Genomic DNA, 17446 nt, shown 5'->3' on the forward strand with positions numbered 1-17446 from the left:
TCGTTGGTTTCTCTCCAGTGTCCCACAGCATAAATGCAGCATCTAACTCCGTCGGCAACTGCATAATTATGATTTACAGCTTACTGGGAGGAAGTTTCAAAAAACACACACACACACACAGCGAAGCAGAGCTGGTCTCCGCTGAGGGTGTGGATTCAGCTGGTAATTACCTGTGGCTTTTGGAATAACTGATAAAGCAACTCATTATCATGCACCCCTGAAGCTGCTGCTCTCCTGCTGTGCTCTTATTGGCTGCCTGATCTTTAGGCCTCATCATTATTGGCTGGTGAGTGAGGTCGCCCTCTCTCAGAACACTCATTCCAGCATGCAATCAGATATGCTAATGAAGAGTGCTGATAAAATGCACTGCAAATATACTCGGTTAAATATTACATTCTGCATATTGACCCAATCTAACCTTTTCCTTTTCAAGGAATGTTTGTATTGGAATGTTTGTTTGTATCTTTTTTAATGTTTGTATTGAAAAGGGAAACTTGAACAGCAAAGATGATTTCCATCCAGCTCTGTGCGCTGAAGATGCATTTTAATTGCAATTTTCATGCTATTTTAGCAATTTTAGTTATTTTCTTGCCTGCGTGTCTAAGTGTGTTTGCCTCGGCTGTTTTTCTGTAATCAGAGCCGCAAAGTCAACAACAGAGCACAAAACGTGTCAAATAAGCATTGTTGATTTTTGAAAAATAAGCATGAATAACAAAAAAGACGAATAACAATATTCAGTGATTTTATTAACAAAATCTATATAGTGTAAGTCTCTGAAAGCCATGCCAAATAACATATCAAGCTGAAATGTCAGATTCCTACTCTTACAGCAGACAACCTCTCTTTTGTTTACCTGCGGACCAATGACACGGAAAGTTTCCTCTGCGTGAATGCAGGTGATCTCCAACGGCTCGGTCCCCGAAATGTGGCAGAGCAAACGACAAGTCTGAAATCAGAATAAATGGCACCACATTATAGTTGGACCTATAGTGAAATGTAAAAATCGCTCTGAAATTACATTGGTGTCCTCAGAAATGTTTTAAAAGTGAATTGCTTCATAATGTAATCACGTTAAATAGTGCAGCTTACCTCCACCAGCTGCTCTTTGTGTTCGGTTAGAGTGCCGGCATAGTCAGCCACAGCCTCCAGGTTTCCATCCCCACCCGAGGCCTTCAGGGCCTGCAGCACCAGATGATCTGAATGCAGCTTCAGCAGTTCAGTGGCCCTCCCCACTGCTACCTTATGAAGCTAAACGAAGGGGAAAATGTGCAATAATGTGGGCTGACCAGTGAATTCCCCGAAGAACTGGTATTAATTACATGCTAAACAAGACAATATTGTTTTAGTAACATAACTAAATGTTTTTTTAAAACACTTATTAACTTATGAACAACCAGGCAGCAACTGTACTGATTCAATAATAATTCAAACCATCAATCCTTCTTCCAAAACATGTTTTTGTCTTACCTTGATTCACTATGGTAAGCCTGTTATACGTGTTTATATTTTAGGCCAAGCGGGATGCTTTTCATGGGAAATTGTGTACTTGTGTCACTCGCCCATGCATGTCTGTTTACTATGAATACACACCAACACAGACATGTTGACAATTTTGTGTGAAATTGTCCGTTCAAGCGCAAGAAGACGTGAAAGAGAAATCATTCAGTATGCGTGCTCTCCAGAAACCTCTCACACAGCGAGTACCGAATTGAGCTCTCTTTCGTGTTTTCTTGCACTTGAATGCTTAAAAACACTTGCAAATGATAGACATTCATGACAATGCAGCACTGGCCTGATCGGGACAGTGACAGTTCCGTCAACTATTGGCCATCAGGCAGTCTTTATTGTCGAGCCCTGCATTTAGATTCAGTGCGTCAATTCTGCGCCAGTTCAAGTGTACGCCACTCTTTCTCTCACGTTGAATGCTCGTGTGTGAGAAAGCGACAGATGGCGCTCTCAGCAAAGCGACGGTGGGTAAAGCTCAGCAGGCAATGAAATTATATCTGCGCTAAACTTATTTTTTGCACAAAATCGTACAATATTTTAATTAATTAAAGAAATTTTATAGTCGTGAAATTTGGTGTGAAAATTTCACGAAAATTTTTTGGCGTGAAATTTGGTCGCATATGCGAGTGATTTACTCGCATTGTAGAGGGTTGATATTATTAAATTATTTGATTGATTTTTTTCTCTTTCCCAGATCAATATACTAATTACATAGGGTCATGTTAAGTCCTATATACAGGTTATAATAAGACCCGAAACACAGTACTTATCACTTCAACATTTCCACAGATGTTCAACTCATGACATTCAGATCAAATACAAATTTACAACTTGAGCAAATATGAGTTGTCATGGCACTGTGAACTCAGCAGAGGCGCTACAGGAAACACTGCGATGGACGCCTTTGAAGAAAGATAGTTTTAGATGCTTTGGCTCATGGGATTCAATCCCTGCGCATAGCTTGTCACAAGAATCTCACCTCTCGCCTGAGATCACTGACACTCTGACAAGTCTTCAAAATAGAGAGCTCCATCTCGTCTGTGGCCTCTTTGGCTTTAAGCAATTGCTGCTGGAAGGAAAGAGAAACAGAAACAAAGATAGAAAGAGAACTTAACACACTGCAAACAGAATGATTTTCAACCAACCGAACGTGCACAAGGCACCAGCCATGTTGAAGAGCCTGGCAAGTTTCAACACAAGTGTCAGTGTGGCTCAAGCAGCCTGAAATACGGACATGACAGTCTTTATCTGCGGTTTTCTCTTCAGAGGACTGACAGACAGGTGGGTGGGATTGCTTTCAGACGGGATTACAGTGGGGTGTCAACACAAACACGGCACACAAGCCATGTGAATGTTTGAAGCGCTCTCATCTTCATGCTTTACTCGGAGACATCACACTGGGCACTTCAGTGAACACACACCTCATGTTTCTGTCACTGAAATGTTGGACAGGTAAAGTGGGGCACAACCCTAATATTATGATGTAAAAACAAAACTCTAAATAAGTTTTGGCTGATGACAGCAAAGACATACCCCGTCGTAAACACTCAAGGACTGTTTAGGAAGACAGAAAGAGTAAATAAATTGCAGTGCTTGAGTGATGAAAACGCATGCCCATGGTCTGTTTATTGACAGCTGCACTCAAAATTGTCAAGAGTTTGTTTAAATGGACAGTTCCGAATCCAATCTGATTGGCTTGTTTTCTGCAACTTACAGAATTGTACACAGGTTTTTGTTTTAATCCATTTTCTTTTGAGGAAGAACGAATCACTGGATTTGAAGTTTGCAAGATTGGCATCAGAGTTGTGTCTGAAAACTAGTGAACCAGTCATCCATAAGGAGAAGTGTATGTTTCACTTTGTGTTCTGAGTTGTTTGTGGGGGGAAACTATATATTTGACATTTTGGAAAACAGTAATTATGATCAGTGTCTATAATTTTAAAGGATGCTTTCAAATTTCCACACTATTATTATCTATTATTTTGATATAACCCATTTGAAATAAACCCTCCCCCTAAATAGCAAGTAAAACAAAACAAATTGTCACTTTAGATGTTGGTCAGACAGTCTCTTCCTGTCTAAGTGGGCGATTCTTGGCCAGAATCAGCTGTGATGAAGACCACATTTTTTGCCTCAAGTGAATAGCCTGAGACTAATGAAAACTAGGAAATGGTTTCATTGGAAAAAACTAAATAAGAAAATAAGCAAATGTATAGAAATAAAACAAATAAGTGTTTAAAAAATAAAAAAATGGTAACACCAGATTAGAAAAAATTAGATTTTTTTATTAAAAAAAAATTTGAGCATGAAAAAAATTATACTACTAGAATTTCGAGGTCTTTTCCTTCACTTTAATCATTTTATTTATTTTCATGACTTTTCTAGGCCTGGAAAATAATCATTTTAAATTCCCTAAAATCCAGGTTTTCCATGACTTAATTTTATACATTTTGGGCTACTATTTAACATTTGCCATGTGTTCTGGTGAGGTCATGTTACTTGTAATGTCACGGGAAGTTGCTTTGCACAAATGCATAAGAATTACGCAAAGTTAACACTTCAACTTTCCCTTTTGAAAACTTGTGAAGATGTTGACATTTTCCTGTTTATGTAAAGTGAATCAAAAAGAAGAGTTTTTCTTTCACAAGCCATTCAGTGTATAGCAATGAATACCACATTAGTAAATACCAACCTTCATATTAATGCTGCTATTAAACCATTACAGTGTGCGTTTTTTGTACTTTTTCTTTCTTTTAATTCCTCTATATTTTAAAGACATAAGATTCAGAGTCAACTCTACCTATACACGAAGTCCATATTTGATCTTAAAGAACATATATAAACGTTATTACATACAGAACTTATAATCATGTAAGTATCAATTAAACATGTCTGTGTGCTGCACAGTGAAGGAGAACATGGCACAATGCAAGCAAATGAATAGCTTATTCAAGAAACCAAAGGCAGGAAGCAGGAATGAATGAAAACCTATAGATCTGCACTGCAGGGCTTATTTTTCACAGTGTATGAGGTTCAGGGACAGTTACTCCACAGGAGGGGAGACATGCAGAACATCCTTCACACACTGCACAACAAAGACGTGAATGGCAGATGTACAAGCCAAGAGAAAACTTTGCTTTAATATATCTGGGATGCAGTTTGTGAAGTTTTCCCCCCTGCTGTCACCATCAAGTGAGACGTAAGTCATGCGGTGAATAACTAGTCGGTGCAATCCCTAATGCGTGTATGTGTCTTACCGCATGTCTCCATGTGTTGATGAGCTGTTTGGTCTCCTGACGTGTGATCTGGCAGAGTTGTATGATTGTCTCTCTCTGCTCGTGGCTGGTGTAGGCAGAGTCTGTAAAGTCTTCGGTTTTCTCCACCAGAGCCTCCAGCTGAGCCGCCATTGCCTCACAGGACACACAGTACATAGAGTCTCTCAGACCCTCCACTTTAACCTGAAACACATACATACATACACACAAACATCTGGTGAGATATTAAGATTAGTGGTGCATGACATATCAGTTACTGTTCAATGTCTGCATCTTTATCTTATATAAATTATTTAATTGTTTCAACCAATCCATAACATTAAAACAATTATCAGAATCAGTCAAAATTTCTTCTGCTTGGTCAGAGCACAGAATGAATCCTCCTTGATGTAGAAAATAATCTTACTTCAGGTTCTTTATACCCGCAGCAATTAGGATGTACAAACACACATTGAATTGAAATGCATATTAGGTACAGTTTATTCTTAATTTTTTTTATATTTAAACATACTATAATTTTAGGTATTGCTTAGTAATATGAATAGCAGTTTACATGGTATTGCTTTATGCTAAACATTTATCTTTGCTTTGTTTGTAGATATTTTAATTTGTTTTATTTTATTGGTCTGTGCTGATGTAACACCTTAATTTCCCTTCGGGGATTAATAAAGTGTATTGTATCGTAATATTATTACAACTTAAAATAAATATTTTCTATTGTAATAAATTTCAAAATGTAATTTATTGTGATGACAAAGCTAAATTTTCAGCAGCCATTACTTCAGTCTTCAGTCCACATGATCCTTAAGAAATCAATATAATGTGCAGATTTGCTGCTCATGAAATTATTAATTTCTTCCCGTAAAAAAAAAAAACTTTTAAAAAGTTAAGGTATATGTGTATTGTTTGACTGATTGGACAACAAGCAATACTTTTAAAAGAAGTCTGACATTAAAAGAGGAGCTTCATCCATTGACACATTCATCTAAGAGCCCGTGGCCTACACCTGCACCTTAAAGTCTTTAATCCCAGCGTAGATGCTGACAGGAAGTGCTTTGGCCTCCCCTCCGCTCCTCGTGTCAGTCACAATCTCAATGACTTGCTCCAGGGCCAGACGCATACGCTGGAAGACTGCTTCTTTGTTGATCCGTGCCGACTCGCAGTCTGGATGTCTCAGACAAGTCTGATAGGCAGAGAGGGACAAAAATTATCTTCAAAATGCAGAGGGACAACAGAACAAATTTGACATGTGAACAGGGTGTTTTTACACTTCACTTCATTTTTCAGAATAAGGAAAGAGATAGAGGTACAAATAAGCTTTATGACTTAGAATAAAAACTTTTATTATGCTTTTTCATAAGTAATTAACCATCAGAAATGTTTTGGCCTTGTCGTATTTATGTCATTTATGCAGTGCTTCAAAACATTTGAGTGGGTTGCTGAAATCAAGGCCTTATTTCCTGACAGAATGAACACTTTTCACATATTAACTACTTTAAATTCTTTCTCTTACTAAATCTAAATGAAACTGACCTAATAGAGCCAACTGCTTTATCTTGAACTCCCACATGAATCTGCTTAAATATTCGAGTTCAAGTCAGGTATGGCTCTCATTCAATAATGATTGCATCAACTTTTCTTACTTTCATGCAAAATTAAAACTTTTATATAAACATTTTTAATATATACATTTTGCGTTATTTTATTATATATAATACCTTTTAAATGTTTGGGGTCAGTAAGTTTTTTTTAAATGTTTTTGAAAGAAGTCTCACCAAGGCAGCAATTATTTGATCAAAAAATACAATGAAACTGTAATATTGTGAAATATTATTACATGTATAATATGCAATATATAAAATGCTGATTTGGTGCTCAAGAAACATTTATTAATTAATGTGGTTAATAAACATATAAATCAAATAATGTTAAAATCAGTTGTGCTGCCTAATATTTTTGTGAAAACCATGATATTTCTTCAGGATTCTTTGATAAAGTTCAAGAGAACAGCATTTATTTGAAACAGAAACCTTTTGTAACACTGTAAACATCTTTACTGTCACTATTGATTAATTCAATGCATAAATGTAAAATAAAAATATTAATTTCTTTAAAACAAATATCCTACTAAACCCTAACTTTTGAACAGTTCTGTACATGTATAAATATATTCATATTCAAATTTATATAGTCTTTCTAAGGCCACCAGGAATGATTTGCTGATTTAAGCAGTTCCTAAATTTGAATCTGTAGTATAAACTTTTTTGATGCACCGTGATTTCCGCAAGAAAACGTTTGAGAACAGATTTTATGCACAAATGTGTGCGAATGCGTGGTTGCTGCATAAGAACTGGTGATATTATATTAACATCTTTTAGACAGCAGATGGTACTCTCTTCCACAATCCTACCTTAGAGGCTGTGAGGAGCATCATGGTGCATTTCTCCAGCACAGCACGTGCGGCGGCCATCCGAGCTCTTTTCTTTTCATCCTTCAGATCCTGAGGAAAACAAGAATCCACAAGACAAATATGAGAAAACACGCAATGCCTCGAGTGCTTTTGAGCGTTCCGAAACCTCGGCTTAGGTTTAACCTCAGTTGACTTTATAGAGAGAATAAATCATTTGCTTGCAACAAACAAGGCTGGAATTTAACTGTATTACCAAGTTAGTTCAGTTATGATTTCCACAAAGTGCTTATGAAACTCATTTCATTGACTGTAATAAAACTAAAATTTGTTCAGCAAATCAAGAGCACTTGTCTTGAATATTAACCATCTGGCGCAGCCTGTCAGGAAATCCACAAAACTCTCTGACTTCATTCTAAGTGTTCATTTTCCAAGGTCTTGCTGAGAATAGATGGTAAATTTGGTCCTTGGAAGAGATAGCACTGACATAATGCCTTTCACTAACAGTGAGAGAGCTGGAATATAACTCAATAGATCTGCGCTCACTCAACGCGGCGTTAGGCATTAGGGATTTGTGACTGACAGACTGTGTGTGTGCATGATGGAGAGAATGAGAGGAACCTGATCTCTCTCACCCTGGCTGGGCTCACAAAAGGAGAAGTGATTATCTGTTATTATGTTCTTCTGGATAAAACTGAAAAGATGGAGGCCGCAGATTGGCAGGAAAGCTCTGCAGAGATAGGAACGTGATGTGTTTGTGAAACATTATCAAGCACATATAGTGATTTCTGTTTGAAATGAGAAAACCTTTCCTATTAGTTCTTGGTTTCATTTGTATTCACATTACTACTTTCCTAATCATGATGGGACCTCGGAGGGGGCCTCGGGAGGAGAAAAAGCCATGCACTGCTGGAAAGATCAAAGAAACCAGTTGCTGATGGTGGTTGGTTTCATGTAGTAATAAAGCAATTGTCAGGACATGACTAATTTTGGGCCAATTTGATATTGACAGCAGTGTTCGCACACTTTTGGATTCCACCCTACTCTATAGAACAGGGCTTTTAGATTTTTTTGATGACAAGGATCTTTTTTCGCTCACATTTTTTACATTTTCCTTTAGAAACCTTTTTTGAAACCCTTTGATCTATCTATGTATCAACATCAGCATATGCCCTTGACAAGCCCATATCTAAAGTGGTTCGAGCTGACAGACCATCTCGACCCAGCAGCAAACCAGATACCATGTTCTAAAAACCAGTGTGACCAAATGCAGGTATGGTGAGTTTTTTTCCCAATAGAGCATTGATAATGAAGGCTATGTCTATAAAAACATTCTAATATTAATTCATACGAACAGTACAATTCCCCGATCTTGAATATGTTTGCATTGCAAACACATGCTGATAAGAGTTATATTGCACCACTACCGTTTCCAAAAACCCATCTGTTCTGCACTGCGGTCGAGTGTATCTTACCCCAAAGGTTTTTATCAATGGGGTTTAAGAGCTGCTGATTAAAACTGTAGTGTGCGGCACAGTTCAGTTCTTATAACTTAAATCCCCCCATTATCTTCCCCCTCACCCCTCATGCGTTGTGTAAAGCTCTACAAATCTGCCATAGGAAGTGTTCTTATCACTGTTTGACTATCTGTGAAGTGAAGTGAGGGAATGATGGAGGGTGAGTGTATGTGTGTGTGTGTGTGTGTGTGTGTGTGTGTGTGTGTGTGTGTGTGTGTGTGTGTGTGTGTGTGTGTGTGTGTGTGTGTGTGTGTGTGTGTGTGTGTGTGTGTGTGTGTGTGTGTGTGTGTGTGTGTGTGTGTGTGAGTGAGTGAGTGAGTGAGTGAGTGAGTGAGTGAGTGAGTGAGTGAGTGAGTGAGAGAGAGTGAGAGAGTGAGAGAGAGTGAGAGAGAGAGAGAGAGAGAGAGAGAGAGAGAGAGAGAGAGAGAGAGAGAGAGTGAGTGTGTGCTTACATTCTGTCTGTCTCCCGTGAGATGGGCAAACTCTACCATCTCATTCCCAAATTGGCTGAAGATTTGGACAAATTCCTGAAAAGTGCTGACTCTCTCCAGCTGCTCCAGGGTAACCAACACCTGCACACAAACATATAACCCACGTCTTTACAAATAAAGCTACAGCCCTTAGAAAGGGGGGAAAAAAAATGTATTGTGTAAAGGTTGCTTTCATAACTCAGGAGATGTTTGTGCTTTATTTAGGGATGAGCTTTATCTCAGATGTCTGTCCTAATGTTCTCAACAAGAAATAAAAATAGATCCAACTGAGACAACAGTTGATATACAGTAGGAGCATAGAGCCACTGTGGCAAATCTGAGCACAGCATGTGAAACAGTATGAGATCTCTTTAGATTACTAGGGATATAGATATATATATAATAAATAAATAAAATAAATAATGAAAATTCCCAGCGCCGACAATTAAGCAAAACTAAACGAATGGGCCGCCGATGTACGAGTTTTATGGGCTGTTCAGAAGAAAAAAAAAATTATATGTATATATATATAATTTTTAGTTTTAGTTTTTTACGTATGAGATGTATCGGCCCAAAAAGCACATCTGCCCACTGGGAAAGTGCCGGTCTGCCCGATGGCCAGTCTACCCCTGTTTGTACTGAGAAGCTCAGCGGAAGCAGTCCGCTCATATTGGAGAATATTGATAAGAGAAGCCTCTATTTGAGGTTAGCTAGCTAGGAGTGGGCATTATCAGGCATGGTCAGGGACAAATTCAATTGTGTTTCTCTCTAATGGAGAGCAGTTCTGCTGCCTGGCTGTCCAAACATCACTAACTGGACATGATTAGCTCCAGATCTGAGAGCACAAACAGGCACACACACATAAACACTGCCCACATCCTCATCTCACCGACATGGATGTTTAGACAGGCCTCCTATTTATCCTGTGCCGTGTCTCATCAATTATCTCCAAAGCAGCAGGATTTTAAGTATTCCTCTGTGGCCATGCAGCGATAGCATCGGAGAGCAAAGGCTAACCTGTGTGCGCCTGTGTACTCGTGTACTTGACAGGAAAATAAGAGTGTCATTTGTGCTTGTAAAGGCCAGTGCACAACATGGACACAGCAGACAATAATACGTACTTTGTTGCGAGAGCTTATGATCTGTTTGATAACGATGCAGTCTGCAAGCACCAGGACTTTGGTAACGGAGGAGAGCAGCATGCGAGCAGCTTTCACCATGCCAGTCCTGTCACTAAACACCGTGCTGCGCCCGTCACCATCACACTGCTCCAGACCGGACACATCTGTCAGTTGAGCTATTGCAGTGCCTGCAAAAGAAAAATACAGCAGAATGTAAAAGATGTGCGCACAAGAGCTTAGCAACGTACACAAGTGTCTATAGTTTCAAACTCTTATTCCTACGTATTAAACTTCAGCATGGAACTTGACCCATTATGGACTGAATGATGCCTCAAAAAATCATATCGATTGTTGAGGAGAGGTGTGCTGTTACTTCAGACTCATGATTTCTGCCTTGAGGATGATGAAACGGATAACAAAATCTTTAACTGAACCATATCTAGAAAATATAATATATTCTCTATTATATTATACAGACTTGAGGGTGGGTTCTACTGACTTGAGCTATTAGTAACTACAAGAGCAACAGACAAAGCTTAATTTTCAGCCATTACCCCAGTCTTCAGTGTCACATGATCTTTAGAAATTATTATAATATGTTGCTTTGGTGCTCAGGAAGCATTTCTAATTATCAATGTTGAAAACAGTTGAGCTGCTTAATATTTTAAATATTAGAAACCATGATAAAAAAATGTTTACATCTTTGATGAATAGAAAGTTCAAAGTTCAAATTTGACTAAAGCCAAACCAAAGCAACAGAAAACTATTCGAGCAGTTTTATAAAAAAAAAAAAAAAAAAAAAAATTATAAACAAATTTCCTTCAGAGGACACCCAGAAAAGGAGGTTCTCACACCTTTTTTTTTACAAATTTGTCACAAAAAATTAGCTGGAAAAGTCCACAAAAAGTATTTGGGCACTTTTGGGACACTTAAAATTGATGAAAGCCATTGAGACCACTGTATATAAATCCTCACCAGCAGTGAAATTGTAAACTGGCCAGTGGGAAACACTTAAGGCCATGTAAAACAAACACATAATACTGTATGACGTCTTCTCATCCCTTATAGATAAACAAACAAGTATTCATAAAATAAATAAATAAATACATTTAAAAAAAAAATGCAGTTTCAATAAGCACATTAAGACATCAAGTCACAGACCATTTCATTTACAAAGCAATCCATCACACTGGGTGGTCACTTTTTTTAAAGCATCAATAAACATCTCTCTTTCCTCAATGAGTGTTCACAAGCTCACAGCCCTGTCCAGACACAAATGCTATACTGGCTTATTTTTGGACAGGGTGGCACGGACAGGATGTCATGTCCCAGTTGGAACATGCTGAAAGGACGCTTGATGAGGGCAGTTCCCTGCCTCGTGCCTCAATAAAGAAATGTTATTCCGAGAGACGGAAAGACTGGCACTTTGAAAAGTTGAGAAGAATGAGGGTGAGAAATACATAGTAAGGTTTTAGGCATTGAATGAGAGTAATTTCTGAAGGGAAACAGCTCTGTTGGATGTTCAACGACACATTTGTCCATCTGAAGACACAGTCCTGATTGCATTTAACAGCTTTTCTTTTGTTAAATCTCACAGTGGTTTTAACAATCAAGGTGCCTTGTGCAGAACGCTGTATTGTTGGGCAAATTACTCAGTTGCCAGTTTGTGTACACCTATCCATATTCATCTGAATGGGCACAATGCAGACATTTCCTGCTTTGTTGGTTTTAGTCTCTTGTTTAGCAGTGGCCATACTGAAACATTCTTGTTTCTGGAGGGGATTGTTCACTAGCTCTGTGTCTTTCCTGAGCTTTGAAGCAGAGTCTTTGTGGAAGCTTATAGTTGAATCCCTTGAGCGGCACCAGAGACGTGGCGCTGTCCTAGGCGGCTGGCATTTTCAGCCAGCTCCTTTCAGAAAGCTCCCTGCTTTAAAGAGACCATGGCCCCAGGCGTTCGGCTTGCATAGAGGGTGAAACACTGAGATCTCTGCACCGATGCCCTTTAAAGACACAGTCTTTAGCATGCATCTGCTTCTTCTGAATGCACTTCATTATTTGAAGTACTATAGCATCGAGTCGTAGCTCAAAAGCAGCTATCTATCTGCATAAGGCCGAGAGGTCCCTGAGCAGCAAGACAAAAAGAAAATAATGCATTCTCAGCAAAACTTTATCTAGAGTTTACAACCTCTACATCAGCTTCGGGTTAAGGAAACTTTCAGAAGAAAGTGACTGAAATCTCTGTGTTTAAAGGGAAAGTTCACCCAAAAATGAAAATTCTGAAATTAATTACTCACCCTCATGTCGATCAAAAGACAAATGGAGATCTTTTTAATAAATTCGAAGAGCTTGCTTTCCCCTTCATTAAAAGCCAACGCAACTGCCAATTTCAAACCCCAGGAAGGTAGTAAAGACATCATTAAAAGTAATCCTTAAAGGGATAGTTCACCCAAAAATTTAAATTCTGATATTAATTACTCACCCTCATGTCATTCCAAAGACATGAATTCATCTTCAGAACACAAATGGAGATCTTTTTAATAAAATCAAAGAGCTTTCTTTCCCCTTCATTAACGCAACTGCCACTTTCAATCCCCAGTAAAGACATCATTAAAGTAATCCTTAAATTCACCCCAAAATGAAAATCTGTTATTAATTACTCACCCTCATGTCGTTCCAAACCCGCAAGACTTTTTGATGAAATCTGAGAGATTTCTGTCTCTCCACTGACAGCTACGCAACTACCACTGTGATGCTTCAAAAAGCTCATAAAGAGATCGTAAAACTAATCCATATGAATTTAGTGGTTTAGTCCAACATTTTCTGAAGAAACACGGTCGCTTTATATGATGAACGGACTGAATTTAGGCTTTTATTCACATATAAACAGTGATCAGCGAACATAAACAGAATCTCAACCTCTCTGCTTGGCACGCGAGAACAAACCCCTTGCAGATGCTTAAACGTGCAGCGCAAGACACAAGAATGAACTTCATTGGTTCTCACGTCAAGGGAATATCCTTCACAACTGATGTGTGAGTTGATAAATGTCAATATGTTAATATAAAAGCCTAAATTCAATCTGTTCATCACATAAAGCGATTGAGTCTCTTCAAAAAAATTGGGCTAAACCGCTCAATTCATATGGAATAGTTTTACGATGAACTTTTTGAAGCGTCAAAGTGGTAGTTGCGTAGTTTTCAATGGACGGACAGAAATCTATTAAATTTCAACAAAAAGATCTTTATTTGTGTTCCGAAGATGAATGGAAGTCTTACGGGTTTGGAATGGCACGAGGGTGAGTAATTAATGATATGATCCTTAGTAAGCAAACAAGTTTTTTTTTTTTTTCAAAAAGTACACAGAGCCAAAAATGTCCATAGTGGAAGAAACAGCCGCACTGGAACAAATGCACTTTTAAGACCACACAGACGGTGAAAGCAAATCACAGCAATGTAATCTATACATCATTCAAAAAAACTTCAAAAAGAGGTGCAGGCCACTGTGTCACATCTGTGGTCAAACACAAAGTCACAGGTCACTTCTCAAATCAGGGCTTTCCCTTTTTAACGAAAGCTCTCTTTCATCTCCTTTATGATGTGCTCTCATACTTCAGCTGAACTACTTGTGGTAAAATCCAAAAGAAAAATTTCACCAGTTTTAACATCTGATTCATTAAATTCACGTAACTACGTAACTTTTTTTCTCCACCTGCCTCGATGTGTTTTGGGCTAAACTTTTGCCCGTCACACATGGGCGGCCCGTGTAATAATCAGGAGGATTAAATGCGTGGGTGAGCGTTCAAACACTGTGGGGAGTCTGATAACTAACTTGAAGCCAATCTAATTCCAGTGTTGTTGCAGTCTTTTGCCCAAGGAGGTATGGGAAGGGAGGCGGGAGAGACCACCAACTATCAGTATTTATAGATACAGAACAGAGCTCCTATTATTTCAGACCGGAGAGACAAATGTAAACCACAACACACTTTGAGATACATGGATTTGATTGATACAGCACTTGTTTAGCTACTAAATATACAGTCTTCCAAAAATGACTTGGACTTGCAAAATATCAGACCAAGTGGAATTTATTTCAATGATATGTAGCATAAAAACCTTTAAAGCAAACCATTAAAAAATAATAATAAGTGTTCAGGTTTGATAAAAGAACAGTTATTTTGTTCAAATTTAAGACAATCTCCAAATATCACTACAATCATTTCTGGGGTACAAGTCTATTAAATAAGTTAATGCAGAAATAAGTAATTCTCAGAATCATGTAGTCTTTATAAGAAACCTCACCGATGTCATCTCACATGAGATTTACTTTATAGCCGCAGCTGCTTGACTTTGTAAACCTCTTTAAACTGTCAGAAAAGATCAAATCTTTTTGTGCTCATGTTGGTTATTCTAAGAGCAAGCACAGCAACACTTCACCATGAACGAGAGATATGGAAACGCACAATTGTGGGGTATTTTTAGTCAAACTCTTCATAGACAGATGGGACATGGAGAGTTTAATAGAAGAGAAACTGCAGCACTCTCCCTTTTACATACAAGGACTGATTCAGGAATCGCACACAGAAACAAGGCCTAGGAAATGCTGCATTTGGTTCTTATGCATCTCAAAACAGCTGCATTCATAAGGATGTGAAAGCCCCATTTTAATAAAATTATAGGCTCTAAATATATTACATTGTGCAAATTCATTTAATTCATATTAATTTCAGCTCATAGTAAAACTTGAAAGGTTAACTTTTCATCACACAATTGGAATTGGATTTTAATTGTAGGGCTGTCACTTTATGTTCGAAAATAGATTGCACAATCGATCGGACCAACCAACACAAGTTTCGAAAACAAAAATAGGGAATTGATTTTAACCAAATATGTACACTATTAATTGTAGACGAATTAAACAAATAAAAAAGATAGATGTAACAAAGAAAATAAAGAATTCCGAAAGTGCAGTAGGCTTTGCGAAAGCTAAAAAGAAAATTCCCACAAATTTTACGCGCCTATAGTTTCAATCGGTTTCAATTGGCTGCTGCTGGTGTTTTGCCCAAAAAATGGAGGACAAAAACGATCAACCTGTGCGACATGAGAGACGAGTGATAACCCCTAATAACTTGAGGAGTTCGATATGCAAGCACTTCGGGTTTTGGACTGTAGATCAAACTATGAAGAAGAACAAAGTGGTATGCAAACTGTGCAATCGTGAGTTCCCATATCATGCTTATATGTTTTTCATTGAAGTTATGGCGGTCCACTCTGCTTATTGTTTTTCAAGAATGTTGCACTTCTGTTAGTCATTGTGCACGAAACTTCACGCCAATAAATCATCAGAAATATTGCTGACTTGTGCATCTCAAGCGCCCTCTTTACGTTCGTCCTAATGCCTGTTAGTTGTCCGTGGATTGGCCTATATTTGGCGTTGAAAATGGAAACGTCTTTAGACATGAAACATTTATTTTACAATCCGATTCAATGAACACTTATGCCTCAAAAATCGAACAGGATTTTTTTCACAAAAGTGACAGCTGTATTCAATTGGCTACATCCTCCAGAATGTTGAAATGAAATTTGAATTGGATAGACTGGAATTTAATTAGTCCAGTTTTTATATGAAACATACTAAAGGTTTCAGGTCAGTATGTTAAAAGTTCATGAGAATAAAGATAGATGTTATGACTTCCATTCAATCAAAGAATCCTGGTGAAAAAAATAATCACAGTTTACATATAAATATTAAACAGCAACAGTTTTTAACATTAATAATAATAATAATAAGAAATGCTTCTTGAGCACCAATTCAGCATATTAGAATGATTTCTGAAGGATCATGTGGCACTAAAGACTGGCGTAATGAGCTGTCAAATTCAGCTGTCATCACAGGAATAAATTACATTTTAAAATTGAAAAAAAAAATTTTTAACTAATATTTCACAATATCACTGCATTTACTGTATTTTTGATCAAATAAATTTAGCCTTGGTGAGCGTAAGAGACTTCTTTCAACAACAACAAAAGATTCTTACCAACCTCAAACTCTAGTGTATACAACACATTGATTTAGGTGGTTTCATGGGCTGATTATTAATATGATCTAATGTTTCTTGAAGTACCTCTGATGTGTGTGGTAACGTTTACTAGAAAAACTGTTATGGATGTCTCTGAATGTTACTCCATTTTAATTATAATTCCTTAAATTCAAATTGGAAATGCAATTCTGCATCCTGGTGCTACACCAATTAAAACAATTTAATCAATTCTGCATGGTCCACAACCCTGACAGGCTGTCTTGAGCTTGTTGACAAGTTACACTATGTTTAACCTAGCTGTCCATTTCCTGTTCCTCGTTGCCTGGTAACTCTACCTTGGAAAAGCTGCTTATGTGTCACTGCTCTTCCAGTTGAGTAGTGTCAAACTGACCTGCTCTCCTAGCTTCAAAGCAAGCCAGTCCCATCTCGTCCTTCAGGTCTTCATTCTCCACTGCAATGGCTTCACCCACCGCCACAAAGCGGCCAACTGCAACGCTCACCGCCTGCCCCACTTTCTGGATGGCCCGTAAAGTCTTCTCCGTCTTCTTGAGCTTGTCTTTGTGATTGATCAGTGTGGTAATCTAGAATGAGACAAAAAAGTCAGCATTTAGCATAATAACATTATAATATATTAATATGCTCTAACATAAAATACTGAATGCACTTAAGGTACACTTCACATTAACCCGAGAGTTTGGGTCTGTATGGTTTATTGAGTATTTGATACAGTACAAAAGTACAGTAAAACCAGTCATATTGTTTCATGTTATTACAGCTGATTTCTATTTGAATATATTTTAAAATATAATTTATTCCTGTGATGACAAAGCTGAATTTTCAGCATCATAACTCCAGTCCTCAGTGTCACATGATCCTTCAGAAATCATTATAATATGCTGATTATATATATTGTGTCCCAAAGATGAACGAAAGTCTTACGGGTTTGGAATGGCACGAGGGTGAGTAATTAATGACCAGAATTCAATTTTAATACAACAAATTATTAATGTCACATTTGATCAATTTAATGTATCCTGAATAAAAGTATTAATTTCTACAAAAATCTTACTGATCCCAAACTGTTGAACAGTAGTACAATGCACGCAGAATGGA

General features: G+C 37.8%; 1 protein-coding gene across 2 annotated transcripts in view; it reads right to left on the minus strand.

Annotated features, from left to right (window-relative positions):
* The window catches only part of ctnnal1 (catenin (cadherin-associated protein), alpha-like 1), a 57188-nt gene that overhangs the window by 10479 nt on the left and 29263 nt on the right, over positions 1-17446 (minus strand). The window contains exons 2-10 of one of the 2 annotated variants that reach the window (XM_081376086.1): positions 16725-16914; positions 10297-10484; positions 9158-9277; positions 7192-7281; positions 5794-5964; positions 4764-4964; positions 2486-2572; positions 1090-1248; positions 854-946 (exon numbers count right to left, since the gene is read on the minus strand). In XM_081376086.1, coding sequence (XP_081232212.1) covers positions 854-946; positions 1090-1248; positions 2486-2572; positions 4764-4964; positions 5794-5964; positions 7192-7281; positions 9158-9277; positions 10297-10484; positions 16725-16914 — 1299 coding nt within the window. Of the gene's footprint in view, positions 1-853; positions 947-1089; positions 1249-2485; positions 2576-4763; positions 4965-5793; positions 5965-7191; positions 7282-9157; positions 9278-10296; positions 10485-16724; positions 16915-17446 lie in introns of both variants that reach the window. The other variant, XM_081376085.1, reaches the window with a different exon arrangement.

Source organism: Scardinius erythrophthalmus (assembly GCF_964197995.2).
Source record: "Scardinius erythrophthalmus genome assembly, chromosome: 10".
Classification (NCBI taxonomy): domain Eukaryota; kingdom Metazoa; phylum Chordata; class Actinopteri; order Cypriniformes; family Leuciscidae; genus Scardinius; species Scardinius erythrophthalmus.